General features: G+C 38.0%; 1 protein-coding gene across 4 annotated transcripts in view; it reads right to left on the reverse strand.

Annotated features, from left to right (window-relative positions):
* The window catches only part of Chd2 (chromodomain helicase DNA binding protein 2), a 129404-nt gene that overhangs the window by 68493 nt on the left and 37777 nt on the right, over window positions 1-23134 (reverse strand). For all 4 annotated transcript variants that reach the window (XM_010621005.3, XM_010621003.3, XM_010621004.3 and 1 more), the window contains 8 exons: window positions 22705-22805; window positions 20873-20917; window positions 20558-20736; window positions 17724-17848; window positions 16204-16420; window positions 14022-14111; window positions 13069-13259; window positions 4860-5048 (listed from right to left, as the gene is read on the reverse strand). In XM_010621005.3, coding sequence (XP_010619307.1) covers window positions 4860-5048; window positions 13069-13259; window positions 14022-14111; window positions 16204-16420; window positions 17724-17848; window positions 20558-20736; window positions 20873-20917; window positions 22705-22805 — 1137 coding nt within the window. The remainder of the gene's footprint in view (window positions 1-4859; window positions 5049-13068; window positions 13260-14021; window positions 14112-16203; window positions 16421-17723; window positions 17849-20557; window positions 20737-20872; window positions 20918-22704; window positions 22806-23134) is intronic.

A 23134-nucleotide genomic window follows, 5' to 3' on the forward strand; every position in this document is an offset into this window, starting at 1 on the left:
GATAGCATAAAAATATAAAGAATGAATAAATAAGAATTATAATGCAGGAGGCCTGGGGATTTAGCTCAGTGGTACTGCTGCCTGCCTCCTAAGTGCAAGGTCCCAAGTTCAATACCCGGTACCAAAAAACAAAGAATTATAATGCAGGATACAGAGATGGAAGCTAGATTTCTTTGGACATACCAGGATTTGTAGCTTTATCTTTGGACTTCCATAAATATTATAAATAAGCATAAAATTAAATCATTCCCTAAAAAAACCTGAAATGAAATAAACCTATATATTCCACTGGAGGCCTGGTATACAGAAAAATCACTACCTCAAGTGCTTCAAGATTCATTCATTCCTAGTGGGAAATATCAAAAACAGAAGAAAAAAGGACTTGCTTTTACTCCTTATGTTGTCATGAAGTACTAGCCCATCTACACTAACACTGCTCTGTGTAAACAATGAGTTAGACTGGCATAGTCGGGAAGTGGAACTTCTGGCATGATATACAAGCTATAAGATGGAATGAAATCTTTTTACGATACTTAAAGTACCTTAGGTAGCTCGGGGCTCTAGCTCAGTGGTACAGCAAGCACCTTGCATACACCACACCTGGGCTTCAACCCATAGCACTACACACACACAAAATCCGTGCACAAAACACCGTATTTGCACATGACTTCCATATATCCTCACCTATATTCCCATCTCTAGATTACTTATAATACCTAATAGTGGTTTTGCTATACTGCATTATTTAAGGAGTGAAATTCTGTATGTGTTCAGTGGAGATGGAAAGGTTTACTGAATGCTGATTTACAGCTGACTGAATACACTGATGTCAAACCCACAGAATGAGAGGGCCAAATGTACTGTTTAACCATAAACCCAAGGTGTACTTTGATCTTTAAAAATAAATTTCCTACTCCTGTCCACTGTAGATGCTTGTCCATAATGCCCAGTGGTCTCTTCCTCTAGGACCCAGTTTACGCTCTCCAAATATCACTTCCCAGTAAATCAGTATGCAGAACTTCTTTGACGGATGGCAGAGTACTTCCAGGGCATGAAATGTATAAGATAAATGTGGAATACTACCAATCTCAATAGTGAACAAGCTACAAACTACTATAAGCATCACCAAGGTACCTCTTTATACACACACACACACACACACACACACACACACACACACACATACACACACTCTCCAAAATCTAGCAAAGTCCAAAATCTGAAATACTTTGAGTCCCAAGCTCTCGGACAGTAAGCCCAAATGAGCTCCCACTGGCTAAAATTGGTCTGCCAATGAAATATAAAAGCTGTTTTGTTCTCTTTTGTTTGGCAGTGCTGGGGAATGAGCCCACAGAGTGCTTGCTGAGCTATTTCCCCAGCCATTTTTATTTTGAGACAAGAGTCTTCTTACTAAGCTGCCAGGCTGGCTTTGAACTGGTAATCACCCATCTTTGCCTCCCAAGTAGCTAGGATTACAGGTGTGCACCACTGAACACAGCCAAACACAAATATGATTCATCAATCAGTTCATAATGATACCAAAATAAATCTCCCTGGTCAAAATCTTTCAAGGAAAGTAGAGAAATCAATTATTCTGTCTTTCCTATATGAATTATTCCTCAGTTAATATTGGGAAGTTTCTTTTTCTTTTTTTTTTTTTGGTACTGGGGATTGAACTTGGGTCCTTGCACTTGAGAGGCAGGCAATGGAACCACTGAGTTAAATCCCCAGCCCTGGGAAGTTTCCTTTTATAAAACTATCCCACTTTTTTTGGAGACAGGGTCTTACTATGTAGTACAGGCAGGCCTTGAACTCACTATGTAGCACAGGATAACCCTGAACTCACAGCAATCCTCCTGCCTTGGCCTCCCAAGTGCTGATATTATGGGCATGCATCATCCCACCACACCTGGCTAGTATTCCACATAATGATAAAATATGAGTATTACTACACTGTTACAAGTGTTCATGCGTATGTGTGTAGATGTGCATTTTTGTATATATATATATATGACAACAAAAAAAATGTAAACACTCACTAGACATTAAAAATTGGTTGGGAGGACTTCCAGGAAGATAGCAGAGTGGTGAACAGCAGAGAAACAGCATCTCTGAAATTTGGTGTCCAGACTCTGGAATACAGCAACATGAGGAAGAGAAGGAGGGAAGTGGGTCCCTGGGAACCAGCAAGGAGGTAAAGCAAGAACTGAAGAGAGAGACTTCAACAAAGGAGATGGCAAGCGGCGCTTTTTCCCTGTACCTTGACTCACTGTATGGGAAGGGCAGCCTAAACCTGCAGACGCATGGTGACTAATGGCAGCCCAGAGGCAGAGGCCTCCACAAATAAGCACAGCAGTGGAACAAAGCAGTAGACTCAGTGGACTGCAGAGGCCGTTGAGCTATATTGCTTCAAATGTCACCCAGAAGAGGGCGATTCGCTGGTGAGCTTGGAACTCAGAGCAACAGTTGACTCCATCTAGCAGTTCCCAGCATCATGGTAAGGTGGAATTGAGACCCAATCAGCAAGAGGTCAAGGAGCTGAGTCCAAACTGGCAGGGAGCCAAGTTCAAGCCAGCAGCAGGAACACACAGCGTTGCAGACTGAACAAATGAGACTCCAGCCTAATAGCCAGAAACCATTCTGAACTTCATTGGAATTAAAGGTACAGATTTGCTGGGATTATCTACTACCCTGCCATAAATCTACTGCTGGCTTGTTGGGGTTAATCAACATGGATCTGGGCTCTGTGTGCCCAATTTGTTTACCAGTGACAGAAGAGAACACCTTGAAGTTCAGGGCATTATTTTTTCCTTATTTTCTTTTTGGTTGTTTGTTTTCTTGTTTTTGTCTTGTTTTCTGTTTTCTTGATTTATTGTTCCTGTTGTTACATGACTGCGAACACTGTTTCTAGTTGTTTTGTTGTTGTTCTGTTTTTATTTCTTCCGTCTCTTTCCCTATCTTTATCAGTTTCCCAAAGTTCTTGTAATCTTCCTGTGTCCCCAAGCCTTGCTTTTAATTTCTTCCTCTTCTTCTATTTTTTTCCCCCAACCCCTTTTAAATTTTCTCCACTAACGGTAAAATCGCCATATTGAGGCTTATTTACTGCATACAATTTTCTGGTTTTAGACTTTGTTATATAGCCACAAATATAATTTCTACAGCTAAAGATAACAAATCAATAGTTTCCACAGTTTGTCATTTTCTAGGCCATGCTTGATGTATTGATATTGCTGATTGTACTACTTTAGCCAAGGTGAAATAATTGTGCTAATCAGTTGTTCTTCCTGGTATGCCAAGACTGAGATTGCCTAAGGGTCACAAGCAATACTATAGGCCAGTGCCAAGGAACTATGGTCTAGGCCAAAGAAGTGGCAACTTCTCATCCCCAATAAATCAAAGGAGTTAGGATCTTGCAAGACACTCAAAACCAAAAAGCCAGCTACACCTGGAAGACATCTCTGAGAAATAGTCATTTCCTCAGAGTTCTAAATACTAGCAATAAAGCTACTTGTCCAAAGGAATTTATAAGCATCAACCCAGAAATTAAACTAAAAAAAAAAAGAGTAGACACTTGAGCAAGATGCAACCCCAGACTTCCAGCTCACCAAAAGCAAACCCAGGGGCAGTGAGGTAGAACTATCTGAAATGGTTACCAGGGAACTAACAAAGCAGATGAATGAGGCTCTAGAAAAATCAAATCAGAAATAATTTCTCAGATAACTACAGGAATGGTAATCATAATGAAAGACTTGGGCAGTCACTCTAGAGCAGATACAGATTAAAAAAAGAAAATAGAGCTTAGGGAAATGAAGGCAACCATGAACACCCCATATAGGAAATAAATGGAATCCATGAAACACAAACACAGCCAGAAGATGAAAAATTCTACTGAAAGTATATATAGCAGAATGAGCCAATATGAGGACAGAATGTCGGATTAAAAAGAAAAAAAAAAGATTGCAGTTAATGATCATGAAAAGAAAGTATCTTAAAAATAGCAAGGGACTACAAAACTTCATTCCAATAACTGCTAGATGATGCAAAGAAGAATAACATAAGATTGACTGGAGTCAATAAAAATGCAGAATAGGAAGAACTCTTGAAGACATTGTTGTAGGCAAAGGCTGTATGAACAAAACTCCAAACACAGAGGAAATATCACAACAGATCAACAACCTGGATTGCATCGTATTAAAAAGCTTTTGCACAGCAGAAAAAAAAACACCAACAGAATGAAGAAACAACCCAGGGTGGGAAAAACTTTTTGCCAGGTGTTCCTAAAAGGACCAATATAAAAAGGACTAAAATCAAACAAACAAACAAAAAAATCAGATACACCCCAAATTTAAAGACCCAATCAAAAAATGGGCAGCTGAAATAGACACTTCTCAGATGAAGGAGAATGGCAAATATATGAAATAAATATATCTATCTATCTCAAAAAAATAAAATAAAACTAGAGGTTCCATTTGACCCAGGTATTCCTTCTTGGTATCAACTGCCTATCAACTGATGAATGATAAAGAATATGTTGTTTTTTAAAACAACGGAGTACTACCCTGCCATAAAGTTTAAGCTTGAGACATTTTTCACACAATAAAAAAAATTAAGAACAATAAAACTCATTTTTTCTGACCAATTACAAACTTCTATTTAAATCTGTGTTGTGGCTTCACTTAAAAAAATAAAAACAGGGCCAGGGATTTATTTCAGTGACACCAGGCCTGCCTTGCAAGTGTAAGGTCCTGAGTTCAATCCCTTGTGCCCAAAGGAAAAAAACCAGGTTGTTTATGAATTATCTAATGGCTCTATAGCAGTGACCTCAATTCCCTTTGGCTTTAATCCAACAACAAACTCACTTGTAATACTGCTTCTGGAGGGCCGACATCTCTACCCTGAGAATCTGCTCCACTTTGGCTGGAAGGGACTTCTCAACATCTTTTTTGACTCTCCGGAGAAGGAACGGCTCTAGTACCTTATGGAGACTCTGGTAGCCATTCTCTCTCCCTTTTCCATGGTCTTCTTCAAAGTCTTCCCAGAACTCAAACCTAGGAATGAAACAAGTCATAGTCCTGCTTAGCTCACAGAAAGAAAAAAGCATTTTTACAACTAAATTCTTTTACAGAGAATTAAATGGGGGGAAAATGACCTTTTTCCCACAAAGAAAGACAAATTTATCCATCACTAGGCTCTTCAATAAAGGAGAAAGAAAAACAAAAGGAAAAGGACAACTAACTGAATCATCCCATCAGTCTACACTGGATAACAGGTTTCCAAGTCTCAAGACTGAATCTACTTATAAAATATTTCAGTATATCATGCAATCAGTGTAAGGAAAGTTACTCTTATGAAATGTTACACAAAAAAATTAATCATAAATTACCACTCCGTTTTTTGGACTTCTTGAGATAGGTCTCACTACATGTTTCAGGCTGGCCTTGAATTCACTATGTAGCCTGAGGTGGCCTCCAGGACTTCTAACTCAGCCTCCATAGTGCTGGGACTACAGACACAAGCCACCACACCCAGCTCCATAAACTATCTCTTAACAAGCTCTAATTTCTTGGGCAAATAAAATTCAGAAGTGAAAGGATAATTAGTGCCCGCTTTATTCCACTATCACTGCTCTAGGGTAAAAGTTATACAGATGATGTCCATCAATAATCTTCACTTTATACATTAAAATTTTGTTAATGGATTAAAAAAAAATCACACAAAAAGGATGGCCAAAAAAAAAGGTTAATGGATTATAATGACAGTAAGACTATAACCCAGAGAAGAAAACTGTTAAGTAGTCCAACTTTTATAGAACTTGGGAGTAGGAAATTAATTAATGGACTTATAAACATGATACTCATAATAATTCTATCTCAACTCTACAGATAAAACTTTCTCATATATACATCTTAATGCAACCACATTCCATTCACTACCAGATCTATGGCAGAAATCCAGAATGGGACATTATAAGATTACATTCAAAATTTTAAAATGAGAGAAATTTTAGTGCATGAAGATTAAGAAATATGGCTATGTCTTTGCTGCTATGAACGCAGTGAAGCGCCTGACAAAACTAGCTGAGTTCTGCATAGATGGAAGTTCTGCAGGAAGCACACAGTGTTAACCAACTGAGGCAAGACCAGGAAGCTTTAACTGCACTACGGCTGCAGTGACAGCTCTGCTGAGCTCTGTCAAGTGTGAGACTGAAATCCTCAAACAACCACCAATGCCTAGAACTACACAAGACTCAAAGCATATGTTCTGGAAAATGAAAAGCCAGCAACCACACATGCCAATCTTGCCAGGGGATACAAGGCCTCAACAGTTCGCCGTTTCTGAACCCATAAAGGACCAAGCACTTCATCAGGTATGGCAAGGTGGGTCAGCATCAGCCTTAGGGATCCCTGGTAAAGCCAGAAATAATCGTCTTCAGGGAAGTAAATAAAATGGTACAGATCCAAAACCCTCATCAGGGATTACAGCCTGATACACCTAAGGTAAATACTCTAAGAAAAAGGAAAAATGTGAAATGAATTGTATCAATCCTGGGAATAACACCTCACATACAAAATGTTTGAGGTGACTGAAATTCAGCAGAACTACCACTGTATCCAGCTATTCTCTGAATACTTAGAAGACTCGAGGCCAATTAGGTTACTTAACATAATTACAACCATGCTCATTTAAAAACTTAAATGTAAACTTTATTTACAAGATTTAGCTCCTTCTGTTTTAAACAACAAATACGTGCACTGCCTACTGTCTTACTGTATTAAAGGAGCTAATATGAGAAAAGGGTTCTTCAGATACACACACTGAGCCGTGTGTTATGAAATGTCTGTGGCTGCTGTATAACAACACAGATAAGTAGTTGTGATAGACTATGGCCTACCAAGCCAAAAATATTTACTATCACACAATCTTTAAAAAAAAAAAGTGCTGTCCACTTCAAGAGATATTTATAAAATTACACGTATAAAAGGCACAAGGTAGTAGAGATAAATGTGCAATAACTACTACAATATATGAAGAGATGCATTATTTTAGATATATCCATTATCAACTTCTATACTTAACATTTATCTCACAAAAGCAGAAATGGTTCTAACTTTTAAATTTTTCAGAATTTGAGAATTTAGAAACACTGACGTTACCTCAGTATTTCAAAAACACAATTTTCAGAAAAAAAAAAAAAAAAAAAGATCTCCTCTCAGCAAGAAAATAAAACAAACTCCGCATGTCTAACACTAATCTATGATACAGTAAGTGACCATAAAAAAAAACTTTGGAAAACAGTACTTGAATAATCATGTCTAACAGAAAAAGTAATTCATAATCCCTCTACAATTTTAAAAGCAGAATATGCAACTTTCTTCTAAAATATGGGTAGAATGAGACACTTACTCAACAGAAAACAACTAACCACAGAGGAGTCAAAAAGTTTACCTTTCACTTTTGCAGCTGGTATACAACACTTCATTGTATTTCTACACAAACAAGCATGCGTGTTCCCAGTACACCTTGTGATTCCTAATACCCAGGAAGCATTGTGCTTAGCCTGTATGATATGAAAAATGTACTTTCTCTCTTAGAATTTGAAGGTCAAAGAACACTGAACTTGCTCCATCACTTATTAGACAGGTAATAGAGGACACTTTTCTTTTTCCTCTAAGCCAGGATAATACAGCAACTACATACCTCCTATGTAACAAAAAGATCAAGTATGGGAAAATAATATGTGAGCTATGAGTAACGTACATGAAAATTTTCTTACCTATGGGGGGGAAAATAACACGAGGAATAAAGTCCCACAAAAAATACATATCCAGCCCAAAATGTCAACTGTGTGCCAAGGGTGAGAAACCTTGCTCTAAAAGGTGGTACAAAAAGGGATACAGAAGGGGTTCCTCTCCCAGAAACATACAGTACTGAGGAGAGGGAGGAAGAGAGAGGGGGCAGGAAGGTGGGCAGGAGTTTAAGCCAGTTCTAGTAACAGGTTAGAAGGAGGGCAGGCAGCATACCCATAGTGGAAAAGTTTCTCTACCCATCTTCTGAAGTCTTAAACTATTCTTCACAAACAAAGGTAAAAACAAAACAGCCATGACAAAGAAATCAATCTGCTAGTGTCCTACAAGAAATACTAAAAAGGAAGCACTTTGGGCTACATGAAAGTGACACTCAACGGCATCCTGAATCCACAATTGAAGAAGTGAAAATCACTGGAAATAATAGAAGACAGCACAAATTTATTGTTCAATTAAGTCAATGTATTCTTTGTAACACAAGAAGAAAGGTGAAAATGGAATTATGGTAGAACAAAGTTATTGAATTTTGCCTGAATTGAGCCATTATTAACATGAAAAGGACTATGGTAGGTTCAGAGGAAGAATCTCTAGAGAAAACAGTAAGAAAATAATTGTAAAATAACAAAAATATTAATGGAAAGAATTAAATGGCACACTAAAAAATATTTGTTCAAACAAAAGAAGGCAATAAAGGAAAAATATGCTGGGGGCTGCACATGCCTATAATCCTGGCACTCCAGAGGCTGAGGAAGAATGAACAGGAGTTCAAGGCCAGCCTGGACTAGAGTCTGTGTCAGAAGGGAAAAAAAAACAAAAATCTAGCAGTAGGAACAAAAAATACATAAGACATATGGAAAACAAAGAGCAACATGGCAGAAACTAATCAAACCATATCATTATATATTACATATAAACATAAATACTTCAATCAAAAGGCAGAAATTGACAGTTTGTGTAAAAGTAGGTATATCCAACTACATTTTGTTTGTTTGTTTTCTGAGACAGGGTCTCACTATGTAGTTGAGACTGACCTGGAACTCACTATGTAGCCCAGGCTGGTCTCGAACTCACAGCGATCCTCCTGCCTCAGCCTCCCAAGTGCTGGGATTACAGGCGTGTGCCACCATGCCTGGCTATCCAACTACATTTTAAACTCAAAGAAAGAGATTGAAAGTAAAATGATGAAAACAATGTACCAAGCAAACAATAACCAGTAATAACCACGAAAGGCAAAAAACTATAAAAAATCACACAAAAATAAAAGAATATAAACTATTACTAGTACTAAGGTGGGTTATTTCCTAATGATAAAAAAGGTCCATACACCATAAGCATATGACAATTCTAAATATATATGCACCTAACAACAGAACCCAAACTACACAAAGAAAAAACTGAAAACTGAAGCATTCAAAAATTATATTTAAAAATTAAAGTATTTCACTCTTAATACTTGGTACAACTAGCCAAGAAGTCAGCAAAAACAAGGACCTCAATGAAACCAAAGTACAGTTAATGACATTTACAAAACACTGTACACAACAAAATACACTTTATTCCTTTCAAATGTACATGGAACATTCTCCAGGATAGCAAATACAGCAGGATCCGTAGTAAGTCATAATAAACTCATTTACAAGTACATTCTCTGACAAAACCAAATTACAAAACATTTCATTACAATACCTGGCAATTAAACAGCACACATCTAAAACATCCGTGCACTAAGAAAAAACACACAAGAGAAATCACAAAACAGATAAAACTGAATGAAAACGAAAACAGGCTATCAACATGTATGAGATGCAGATACAGCACTGCATAAATGTATACTTACACCTTTAAAGACCTAGTTTAGGGAAAAAGTCTTAAATCAATAATCAAGCTGCATCTTAAGGAAAAAACAAAATGAAAACCATCAAAAGAAGGAAATAGATGAGAATAGAAACAAAAGAAGAAAAGAAACAGATTTTTACAAAAAAGCTAAGCCAAAGATTGGTTCTTTGAAAATATCAATAAAATGTTTAAACCTTCAGCTAGAACTTACCAAGAAAAAGAAATTACAGAAAATACCAAAACTAGGGATGAGGATTTAGCTCACTAGTTCTGCTGCCTGCCTCGCAAGCGCCGAGTTCGATACTCAGTATCAAAAAAGAAAATACCAAAACTGAAAGAATTTTTGGTCACTAATGATCCTTTAAAACTTAAAAAGATTACAAGGGGGGAGAAAAGATTACAGTGGAATACTGTAACTTTATACAAATCACAAACGTAGATGAAATGGGCAAACTCCACCCAAGATACAATTAACGAGAGTGAGTAGAAAATCTGAATATCCTATAACTTGAAATAAGACATTAAAAAATTTTCCCACAAAGAAAATTGAAGGCTCAAATGGCTACACTTATAAATTTAATAAAATATTTAAAGAAAACACAACACCAAATTTAAAACTCTTTCAGAAAACAGAGAACATTTCCCAATCCATCCTGTGATCCTGATAAAGCCACACAGGCATCTCTTTTTCTATCTATTCATATTCATATTCATAATTGCACCCACTCTCACACTTAAAAGGTAGCAAAAACACAGCTGTAAAAATACTTTACAACACTCTAGCCCAATCCTGCAACACATAAATGGACTGAACATCATGAACAAATTAGATTTAAGCTAGAAATGAGTGGAACACCTGAACAACAACTAATATAGTCTCTGGCATACAGGTAGAATAAAGGACATTTGTCATCACGACAGTCTCATAAAGAGCACTGACAAAAACCAACACCCAACTCATTATAAAAGTTCTCAAAAAACAGAGTAGGAGAAAACATATGAAACGGTATCTACAAAATATAGCTAGGAGGGCATGATGTTACATTCCTCTAAGCTTAGCAACTGGGAGGCAGGTGCGGGAGGATCACAAGTCCCAGGCGAGCTTGGCTACACAGTGCGTACAGGGTCAGACTGAACTACAAAGCAAGACACTGTCTCAAAACAAAAGCCAAAACAAATCTATACTTAACATCCTGCTCCCACTGATTCAACATGAAGGTTTAGCCAATGCAATTACCCAAGAAGATATAAAAAAGAGTGGACAAGCAATAGCAGCCCATAATGTATGTGCAGAAGACAGGCTCATATGTAGAAAATATTACAACACAAAAAAAGGGAAAATAAAAGGTTTATGAGGTCTGCAGAACATAAGATTGATATATAAAACTGAATTGTAGTTCTATCCCAGTGGCACACATGCCGAAGCCAGTTACTTATCATTAAAAGCTCTGAAGCTTCACCATCACTGTTCTATACTGTAGTACAATACAAAAGTAGATTAAGAAAACAATTTCACCTGAAATATAATCATAATTAAAGTAAGTAGAAATAAATTTAAAAGAAATTCAAGACTTATGCACTAAAAACTTACTAAATACTATTTCAAAATATTACAGAAAACCTAAATACATGGAGAAAATTTTCCATGATCACAGATTAGAAGACTCAACATATTACTATTCCTCCCTTCTTTGATACAGAATTCAAAGCAATGTCTATCAAAACTGCAAGTTTTTCTTACCCAAAAACTATGCAGAAGTCTAAAAAGTAACCCTAAAAAATGTGTAGAAATGTAAAGCCTTTTGAAAATGAGTGAAACTAAAACTATGCTTTTCCATTTTAAAAACTAGAATAAAACTAATCACAATAGTATGGTAAGGACACAAAGACAGAAACATGAATTAATGAAACAAATGCAACAGTCCAGAAACAGATCATGACACTTAGGGCTTCACTTGATCATCAACAAAATACCAAGGCAATTCAACCAACAAAATATAATCAGCACCTGAGGGGAGAGCAATTTCCCAAAATTCCCATGCAACAAAAATGGAACACAGACCTAATGTAAAAGCTACAACTTCTACAAATAAAAATGTCTCTGTTAAAAATAAAAATATTTTATAAATAAATAAAATAAAAATGGCTGTGCATTTTTAAAAATGGTGGGACATATCTGTAATCCCAGCACTAGGGAGGCTGAGGCAGGAGGATCACCATGAGCTTGAGGCCAGCCTGGGCTACAGAGTGAGTTCAAGGCCAGCCTAAACTATATATATAGCAATACCCAGTCTCAGAAAAGCCAAAACATAAAATTTTTTTAAAAAATGTCTTTATAATAACCTATGGTTAGACAAAACTGTCTTCAATATTGTCCAAATCACAATAAAAATAAATTAATAAATTACATTTTATCAAAGTTAAAAACCTGGTCTTCAAAAGATAAGATTAAAAAAATGAAAAAAAAAAAAATACAAAGACCAGGACAAATTGCTAATCATATACTGAAGGAACACTTGTATCTAGAAAACTTTATTGAAAGAAAGTAATACTCTTCAATTCATAATAAAAAATCCAATTTTTCAAACAGCAAAGACACTTTCTTCACTGAAAATAACACTAATAACTAGTGAAATGAAAATTTGTTCAGTTTCATTAGCAGTTATGGAAATTCAAGTCAAAACAGACACTTGGCATATTTGAGAGACAGAAAGACAGTGGAATGACTGACACATAATGAGTGATGAACAAGTCAAAATCTTGTCAAGCTCTGTCAGACTGAGCGGGCTCAGCCCAACTGGTAAATTTAGATTTCATTCCAAGTATCACTGGACCCTACTGGATACTTCCAAGTTTTAAGAAATGGGCATATTATTTCTTCTATAAAAATATTTCCAGAAGAATTTCCCACAGTTTAATAATGACTTGAATAAGACCTAAGAAACTGATGTTTCTTTATTCAAAGATGTAGATTTAAAGTATGTATAAATGGATATCTGCATAACTCGCTGCATCTCAATTATACTGACTACGCTATAACAAGAGTAAGAATGATACCTCCAATCTAATTATGTCCCAAATGTCTTTTTTGTTGTTGTTATTGTTTTGTTTTGTTTTGGTACTGGGGATCAAACTTGGGCCCTTGTGCTTACAAGGCACATGGCAGAAACTCTGAGCCAAACCCCCGGACCCCCCAGATGTCTTAAATAATTCAAACTTTTGACAGATAATATGCTTTCCTCCTCAATAGGCGCATTTCTGTGTCCGTTATAACTTACTATGAATGACTTTATCCTTCCTCAGTCTAATGTTTTCTTTTCCCAAACCAGTCCATCTATTTTCTGTGAGGTCTATTAAGAATGTTTAAAAAAGTCACTGGCATTTCAGACATTCTAGCATCTTTTGAAATACACAGGAAGGAGCTTACTTCTCCGGCATAATAAAGTGCAGCAAGGACCAGAGCTCCTTGAGGGAATTCTGAAGAGGGGTGCCCGTAATCAGGAGCCTATGGTTGGACTTGAAATCAATCAGAGTTTTATACAATAAAGAGTCATCATTCTTCAACCGATGGGCTTCATCCACTCCCAGAAAGGCCCAGTTAATACTGCCCAGCACAGTCTAAAGTGAAAACAAAACAGAACGAGCCACCAGGTCAGAAGTAACCCAAAGCGCTTTCAAGAGTTAATTAACTTTGCACAAATACCATCACAGAGGTATAAAGAGACATTTATTCTTTACTGACTTAATATATGTACATTAGGTCTCTTCTGTTTATTCCAGTAGTTGCCAGATTGGTACCTACTCAAAAGAGCAGGTCTCATACCAGCTATTACTGCATACTGCATACCCCAAAAAAGAACACAAACACTGAAAAGCTGAACAAAAAACAAGACATTGCCTTTCATTTTCTTTTCTTGTCTATACCCTGAAGCAAGGAAATACCAAGAGCCACCAAATTAAACTTGTTTGCACTTATTATCACCAGATATATTTCTCAGTAACTGTAGAAGGGGTGTACTTAAAGAGCTGAGTTTTTCAGAGACCATGCACGTCAACTGGTGTAGAGAAAGGCTTCACGACGATGTAGCGGCAAACACACCAGAGGGCGTACCAGCCAATTCCAGGGACCACCATCTCGGGTGGTCACTTGCCTGGTACCTTACACCCTTTCCCAAGATTCAACTGGACAAGGCAACCTAAGCTGCTTTTTAGTTGCAAGGTTTTACAGATCTGTTTGTTCGTGTGCTCTTTTTAAACAAGGAAAGAAAAATAACAGCCAGTGGAAGGCACAACCCTTACTGCTTGAACAAGTCACTGTAACGAATTACATCGTTTCTCTGCTTTTTGGTTAAGATCAAGTGTAATAAACAAATTACACACCTTGTCTTTTAAAAGAATCTCATATGTGGTTATAAGTGCATTGAACTTCAGCCTTTTAGTTTGGGAATGAATCCACTCATATTCTCGTATCTGTAAGAGAAAATGTAATTAAGATACAATTCCTACCTCTATCTTCTAGTATCACAGAAGTCTTGTGAGAGATGCAACAGAATCATGCCAAACAAAAAATAAGTCTGATTAGAGCTGAATGAACAGCTCACACATTCTGAAATGGCTTAAGTAGCCAAAGCATGTAGGAAGAACTAAAATATGACTCAAAAAACAGTAAATACTTTACTTTCAAAATACAAATAAACTGACCCCAAAACACATTTGACAAGGAAAGTGCATTTATCAAGCAACTAATCCCAGGTGACTTGAATTAAAAAGGATTTCCCAAATCCCTAACATTTTCCTAAGGGAGAAAAACAAGTTCTAACCTCAAGCTGGGTCAGAAATTTCATTAATCACAGAACAGAGAGATGTGCTGACCAAGAAAAAGGAAAAAAAGACTTATAGGCTAAAGTGTAATTCAAAATGTCACTGTAAAAGAATACAAAAACTAACACATCCAAGTATAACCAGAAACTCAGGAAGCAAAATAGTTAATGACCAAGTTTTGCAGTTTTTCAGGGTGTAAATCAGAGATCAAGACAATGAGGGCCTGCAGTTAACAACCCAATAAAACCAAAGAAAGAGTGTTGGGGACTACAAATGCCACTGACTCAACAATTCTGACTCCGCCTCTGTATCTCTCCCCCCGCAAGGTCTCGCTACACAGCTTAAGCCAGCCTTGAACTCTCAATCTTCCTGCCTTGAGCTTCCTAAGTGCTGGGATTACAGGCTTTCTTTTTCTTTTGGTACCAGGAATAGAACTCAGGACCTTGAACTTGTGAGGCAAGGCAGTGGCACCACTGAGCTAAATCCCCAGCCCTAAGGCTTTTTTAACTCTTTCTTTTAATGATTAATACATGAATTAACAAAGCTAACTAGTACTATTCCTACAAAGTCATGATTACAGTAACAAAATGGGCCAGGGCTTCTAAGATTTTTGTTGTTGTTGAGAGAGTCTTACTTTGCAATCCAGGTTGACCTTAAACTCACTGTGCAGTGCAACATGGACTCAAATGTGAGGTGATCCTGCTGCCTCGGCCTCCCAAGCGCTGACATTGTAATTATAAGCACATGCCACCACACTCGCAACTGAATTGATTTTAATTTTTAATAAAAACAAATTTGAAAGCATAAAAATATATTATTACAGCACATATCTAAAATGTCTGAGGATTTCTGATGGCTTGGTCTTGCTATAAAGCCATATCCCAGAAAAACATTCACATACACTGGTGAAAGACGACATATACCTATGTTCTCCAACTTGAGGTCAGCCATATCCTAGCTATCCCTGGTTTGGAAAGATTAAAATCAACTTTAAAAGACTGGAAATGCAGCTCAGCAGCAAAAGACATGCCTAGATTGTGCAAGGCCCTGGACTCAATCCCTAGTCTCACAAACAAAACAAGACTACCATCAACTTTGTGAAGGTCACAAAGGAGCATACATAAAAGCACCCAACAAATGGCTTGGCATATTGTAGACACTTAGTCATTACTCAAGAAAAGATCTGCCAAACAAAAAGATAAATTTATACTACAATATACTAAATTTATGACCACTAATGTTTAGTAAAGGTCAAATAATTCTCATTTCTACAGCCTTGAAATGTATTATTTTCCTTTGCTTTTATTTCCTAATTGTAAGCTAAGCTACTTAATTGCTTTCAGAGACTAGGAAACAAACTCTAACAACTCAATTATTTTCATTAATCTCTCTCTGTTCAAATAGCAATAATATTAACTTTCCACAAGGTATTAATTACATTTTATAATCTTTATACAAAGTGGTCTTAGGAGCACAAAAAGGGCGAGGAAAAAACAGTACCACAACCCAACTAAGCAAGATTCCCATTCATCTCCTGCTACTCCTTTTCTTTAAATAGTAATCATATTTTGAAAGAATAGCTGACATGCATTTTTATTACAAACAAAACTACTAATCTTTGAGACACAGAATGTCAGAATAAATTTATTAAGACTTTACTAATAATTCTACCAAAGACTTTAGATCAATTTCCGAAACATTTATAACATAGATTCTACCCCAACTCTTTTTGTTTACACACCGTATTTCTGCTCATCAGGTCACCTATGTAAACCACTACGTTTATCTCTGGTGCCCAGATTTCAAACTCCCTCTGCCATGAGGTGAGGGTGGATAAAGGGACGACTATAAGAAAGGGTCCATACAGCTGGTGTTGGTGGAACAGGTAGGAGAGGAATGATATGGTCTGGATGGTCTTTCCTAGGCCCATTTCATCAGCAAGGATTACACTGTTACTTCTGTAGAAAAAGTCAAAACAAAACAATCATTAGCTCATCAAAAACTAGTATGTACATAGACTGTAACGACAGCACAGAAAGCATTAATGTGAGTCTCAAATATATTTTCCTTATCTGAACTTATTTAAGCCTCCTGAACAAGGAAGAAACTAGAGGGTGTGTATAATAGAATAACAAGAGATCTGTAAGTATCAAGATTCAGATTATTGAAAGAGTCTGATCAGACTATGTTCTGCATTCAGCACTTAAGGCTCTGAATTCTATTTTCTCCCCAGGTTGTCACCTCTAACAGAGAAGGCAAGTTTCATTACAATTGTGTACCATTACAATTGTGTACCCGTGAGCAACCTCAGACCCCATCAATACAGAAAACATGAGCAGACCGGCTATCACCACTGCTGCCGACTCCTGCGGCCTGCCAGTCACTGTCATTGTTCAAATCACCCACCCATTCTGCATGTCACCAGTCCTTCCTTGCCACCTGCACTGTCCCTAGACCTACATGCTGCAGGCACACAGAGCTTGTACTAAATACACCAGGGTACATCAGACACAGGCTGCACATGATTTCTAGTACCTCTGCTGAGAACTCTGGAATTAGAGTATCTCAGAGAGAACACAGGATTCTATATTTTTAACAAGCACCTTGGAAGATTCAAAAGCAGGTGTTCCTTTGACCACAGATTCAGAAACACTGCTCTGAAAAAATGGGCAATATCTCAAGAGGCTATTAATAGAAAAAAAATATACAAATGTTAAGAAAAAAACTGAAGAAAATCATCAAACATAGCAAAATATGCTTGGAAAATAAAAAGCCAAACCTGGCAAGAAGTTGGGGATGGATCTGTGCAACCATGTTTAAAAGTTTCTTCAAAATAGGGCCACTGAGAGTCAGTAAGTGGAGTGTCAGTGGTGTGCACATATGTAAGATATATTTAACCAAGGGACCAGAGAGGACTAACAGTAAAATACAGGTTAAAGGCAACTTAATGGACTACAAAAACAAGACATTTAATTCCTCAGGAAGAAATTTTTTAAAAAATTGAAAACCATATTGTTTCCCACAGAATAACTAGGTTTAGAGGAAAAAATACAGAAAGGAACGAAGTAGCTGAAGGGAGAATGAGGATACAGATGTCTATAAATCTCAAATGCAACCAATTTTCTTTGCAATATACATACAGTGAGTGCATCTGTTTGCTGTTAAACTCCCAAGGCCTAGATGGGTCCCCAGCACTTTGTAATTAAGCTAACCACACAAAAGCCAAAAACTGTAAAGAAAATGTCAGACATTTTGACCTACTTGCACCAGGAATGAGCAAGCCAGTTGAGACCTTCTAGCTGATAATCTCGGAGCTCCAGATTTTCTCCTCCTAAATATGCTGGCTGTTTCTTTAAGGCTACAAATCGTGGTCTCTGCTTCAGGGCCTGAAAGGCAAAAATTAACAAAGCCACAGTATGAGAAAATGTTCTCTCTGCTCCTAAATTAAAATCCTTCCACAATTTACATACTCTACACCAAAGCAAAAAAAACAAACTGTGCAGATCAATCACCATCCCGCTCCGCTCCCCATTTTCTGGTACTCTAGTCCTGGAGTCCACACTGAAATAAAATGTTTCAGTTACAATGGTCCCTTCCTGAAGTAAGTCTGTGAGCAACATTAAAGAGCCATTGATTTTTGTGTCACCCCTACTGAACAGCAGCAGTTATCTTTAAGCTGTCCTATTCCAAAAAGTACACAACAGGCAGGGCAGGGCAGCATACACCTGGAATCACAGAACTCGGGAGGCTGAAGCAGGATGACTGTAAGTTCAAGGACAGCCTGGGCTAAACAGCAAGTCCAAAGCCAGCTTCAGACTACAAGTCTCAAAAAAAGACCCAACTATCTCTTGGAAAGTCTGTCATTTCTTAAATGCAGCTAAACAGATAAGCCCAGGATCCTATAATTACAAAAGGATTTATAAATTCTGGGCTGGGAATTTAGCTCAGTGGTTCTGCCACCTGTCGTGCAAGTGCAAGGACCCTAGTTCAATCCCTGGTACCAAAAAAAACAAAAAATTCTCAGAGGAAGTCCCCTATCTTAAGGCCACCAATTATCTGAATTTGGTTTTCTGAAAGAAAAGTTGCTGTTTTCATCATTGCCAAGGTTTGAAGAATAGCACTAAAGTTAAGTCTCACTGTGTGCATAACGGGGATTTAGTGGCCAAAACAGACAATGGATCAAAATTTATATAAATTTCTTTAATTTTGACTTTTCAAAATTTAACCATGTGGGCCTATAATGTGAATGTACAAGAGAAATTTATTCAGGAATAATCCATCACAAAGTTATCTGGCCACACTAGTCTTTTTTTCAAGGAACATTTCTCTGAAGAGGAATACTCTAAGGAGCCTGTCCCAAGAAATGTGACCCTAACACTAACTGATAAGGTCACAGAGGGTTTCAGGTTCCTACATAAGAGAACCAGCAGTGAACAGAAGCTGACTTCTCACTCACACCCCTAAAAACCACCCTTCCATCCACTCCTGCCAAACCTGCTTCTAAGTGGTTCTCCCAACCACGCCACCAGTGCTTCCCTTACCCCTACAATAATTCTTCACTCATGAGCTTCAATGACATGTGACTGGATGGATGGAACTTCAGGCTCCAGAGTCTCCTACACACAGCCATTAGATGAAGTTTTCTAAATAAAATACTGTTTTCACCCCGCTGCTCCGTGCAATGGGTACCAGTACGCACAGAACAAAATCAAAATGCTCTTCCTTCAAGGTGGTCAAGGTACAGACACTTTCACCTAAATATACTGACCAGTATCACCTCCCTCTTCAAGCCTGAGGTCTACACTATGGAAGTTTTCCTCTTAGTACCGTTGCACTACAAACATGTTCTCTTGGAACCTTTCATGGGAGAGTAGTCCCACAGACCCCATATTATCTTTCCATCAGGCACCAGTCCATTCTTCACAGGCCAGTTCCAACATGAAAATTCTCTCCTGAAACCCCTCCAATGGCATAGAGCCCACTGACTTCCACACCTTAGTACTTCTCTGGCCACCGACTAGCTATCAAACTCACTTGACTTGCAAGCAGGCACACTGGTTTTCAAACACAAGTTCAGCACTGTTAATGTGAACGTCAACTTCTCAGAAACAGAGTGCATGTCTCACAAATACATTTATAGATCCGAGGACCCCTGCCACCCCTTTCCAAAGGAATAAATTTCACCTAAACAACCAACTTAGCAAACAAAAACAATATATTTAGCTTCTACCTTACAATTCAGACATCTTTCCTGTCCCCTCATCTAAAGTACTTAATCTTTAAATATTACCCTAATACACCTAATTCTGTGAATTACAAAATTAAAGAAGCCAGCAGAGTCATTGTTATGGCTTGTGTCTAGATGTGTCCCACCCCACAAAACCTCCTGTTGTCATAGATGGGCCTTTTCAGAAATGGCTGACTTAGAGTGTGATGCTGGGATTAAAGGTGTGTCCTTACTAAATCAGTACAGTGATTGGTTTCATATTGTCTTGGGTAGGATTAGGGGTGCTCAACCACTAGTGTGAGTGCTTACCGGCAGGCTGGATACAACACAAGGAAAAGAAAGAGGGCTAGTGTCGTTGCTTGTTGCTTACTTCCTCTGGGTGCCATGAACCGATTCTCATAATGCCCCTCTGCCATGCCACCTGCCAGCCGACTATGGACTGAAACCTCTTCTAATTGAGCCAAATAAATCTTTCCTCCTTTAACTTTGGGTGTCAGATTAGTTTGGCTCAGCAATGACAAAAGTAACTAAGTCAGCCATCTTGCAACTCATCCTTCTGCTCACTTTTAAGGTCACATTTAAATCTTTCACTTCAAGATATAAATCATCACTTAACTCTTGTAAATTTTCTCCTCTCAGCCTGGCGTGGTGGTACATGCCTGTAATCTCAAGCACTCGGGAGGCTTAGGTAGGAGGATCTCTGTGAGTTTGAGACCAGCCTGGGTCTCAAACATAGTGAGTTCCAAGTCAGTCTCAACTACATAGTGAGACCCTGTCTCATAAAACCAAAAAAAAAAATTTTCTCCTCTCAATATCCATGTGACTAATCCTCTCCTTAAAAAAAACCAAGAGCCCCCAAGCACTATACCTTGCATTCTCTTGTCGGTATAGTTTTTGAGTTGTTTCGACTATGGAAGCTGTCAATACAGTTGTGGAATTTTTTTCCGATCAGAGCTTCATCTTCCCAGCTGCACTCTGAATAGGGAAGTCCCATCCATTTGCATAGATACTCAGGTTCATTTGAAGGTGCTGGCTTCCGGCTATGAGCTGTATCATATCACATAAAAAGATCAAAACCATTAAAGGCATACGCAGTGAAATATCAGGCGGCAAAAACTAAGTAATGTATAAAGCATGAGTGCTGTTAAATGCTAAACATTTATAAACAAGATTTTTTGCTTACCTGGAAAATCTGTTTGGCCCAATGTAGATTTGCTTGTCTTCACCGCTAAACAAATGCAAAATAAGACAAAAAAATTACAACCGTATCAAATAAAATGAGAAAAAGGTTTATAAATAAGAATACAAATATAATTTACTGTATTACATCTTACCAAAAAAAAAACTTGTAGGCACAGACTTGTAATCTCAACACTGACAGGCTGAGGCAGGAAGATTTCCAAGTTAAACACTAGCCTGGGTATATTAATAAGACCATGTCTCAAATAAAAAATTAAAAAGTGGCTGAGGCCATCAGTGTGAAGGCCCTGGGTTCAACCTCCAGTAATGCCAAAAAGAGGAAAAGAAAATATACAGTACTGATAAAAAAAATTAAAATCGTTTATATAACCTTCAGGTCTTGAAGTACAGAAAATAAGACAGAATAAAAAAGTTTAAGAAGGGGCCAGAGATTTAGTTCAGTGGTGCTATCATCTGCCTTGCAAGTGCAGGGTTCCAAGTTCAATCCCAGGTATCAAAAAAAAAAAAAAAAAAAGTTTAAGGATATGTAGCTCAGCACTCTCTCAGTTCAATCTTTCTCTTGCATAAGTTGTGATTTGCAGGGTGATGGTGGGCATGGCCAGCTACCCAGCGCTCGGGGATGATGGTACGACACATCAAGAATGACCAAAGAAAGACTTCTTTCTGACCAAATGTGGTGGTGCACACCTGTAATCCCAGCATTCCCGAAGGCTGAGACAGGAGAATTGCAAGTTCAAGTCAAGTATGGGTAATTTAGTAAAACACAGTCTCAAAATTTTAAAAGCTAAACAAGAACTGGGGATGTAGCTCAATGTGAAGGCCTTGGGACCAATGTTCAATCCCGGTACCTCTAAAAAAAATAGTTAAGTCTTCTTCTCAGCTGGGTATGGTGGTACTACATCACATGCCTAAGTCAGCAGGATCACGAGTGTGAAGCTAACCTGGGCAACTACACGACAAGCTTAAGGCCAGCCTGGACTACGAAATGAAACCCTGTCTCAAAAGTCTGGTTCTCACTCACCACCCTCTCAGGCTATCACCCCATTTCTCCGTTCCACTTTAAAATAAACTTCTCCCAATGACACACTTGGTGTCCCCTCTCATTAACTCTTGGGCCCACCCCCATCAGGGCTGCACCTCACCATCACCTGGGTCCAATTCACTAGGCCACACTCAATGCCCCTGACGAACAGCATTCCTTCTGCTGCAGCAGCCACCTGGTTCCAGTCCGTGCGCCTATCTTCGCCAGATGATCCTTCTCCACCTCCTCCGCTAGCTTCTCAAAACCCCACATATTGGCGTTCTCCCTCCCAGGCTTCAACTTCTCACCATGTGTATTTCATTTAGCAGGATCTCATTAAATCTTAGACTTTAAATACTACCTACCCACTACCAAATACTCAAACTTTAAACCTCAAAACCAGACCGAAAGCTCTAAATTCCAGCTTATGTTTCAGCCTTCAAAATAGTCTCCCCTTAGGTGACTGAAGTATCGAACTGTGCTCCTGAGTTCCACACCTCAAAGCAGATCCTCCCCTTCATCTTTCCACGTCAGTAAATGGCACTCTATTCTCCTATACATATTACATCCAAGCCAATAACCTCGCCATCATTTTGGACATCTCTTTTTCTCATTCTCCATACCCAAATTTTTGAGTGCACCTTGTCAGCTTTCTCTTCATAATAAATCTATCCATCATCTGTCTAGTCTCAAAAAGCAGACCTCCAAATGCACATTTTAATTTCTGTTTTCCTAACAGCAAATGCTTATTCTTTTGAGTTTCAACATGGCTACCTGAGTTTCCATGTACTTACCTATTACTCTCTCTACTATCTGATACTGTTTATTCAATTCCGAGGCCAGCTCCTGTTGGCAATTGAAATATTCTACATCTTCAGGAGAAACTTTCCCTAACCTGAAGAGAAAACAGAAAAGCATGTATCAATTAGATTGATAATTGTAAAGGTCTATGTACATATATCAGAATAAAACCCCAAAGCATGTGTCCCTTTAGTAGGTTTTATAATTCAGCCTAAAATTTTTTAAACACTCTCACATAATTCCTGTCAACTGGTAAAACCAAGATTAGTTTTAAGTATACATAATTCAGAATTCTAGACTATCATATCTTCACACCGAAGCCATGCCAGCCTTCCCACAGGAAAATAACAAGATGCTTCAGAGGATGGGCTCTGGACTCAAGCTGCCAAAACTCAGGCCTTTGCTTTACTTGCAGAGTTTCTC

This window comes from Fukomys damarensis, unplaced genomic scaffold (assembly GCF_012274545.1).
Source record: "Fukomys damarensis isolate Sample0158 unplaced genomic scaffold, DMR_v1.0_HiC HiC_scaffold_7, whole genome shotgun sequence".
In the NCBI taxonomy this organism is placed as follows: Eukaryota; Metazoa; Chordata; class Mammalia; order Rodentia; family Bathyergidae; genus Fukomys; species Fukomys damarensis.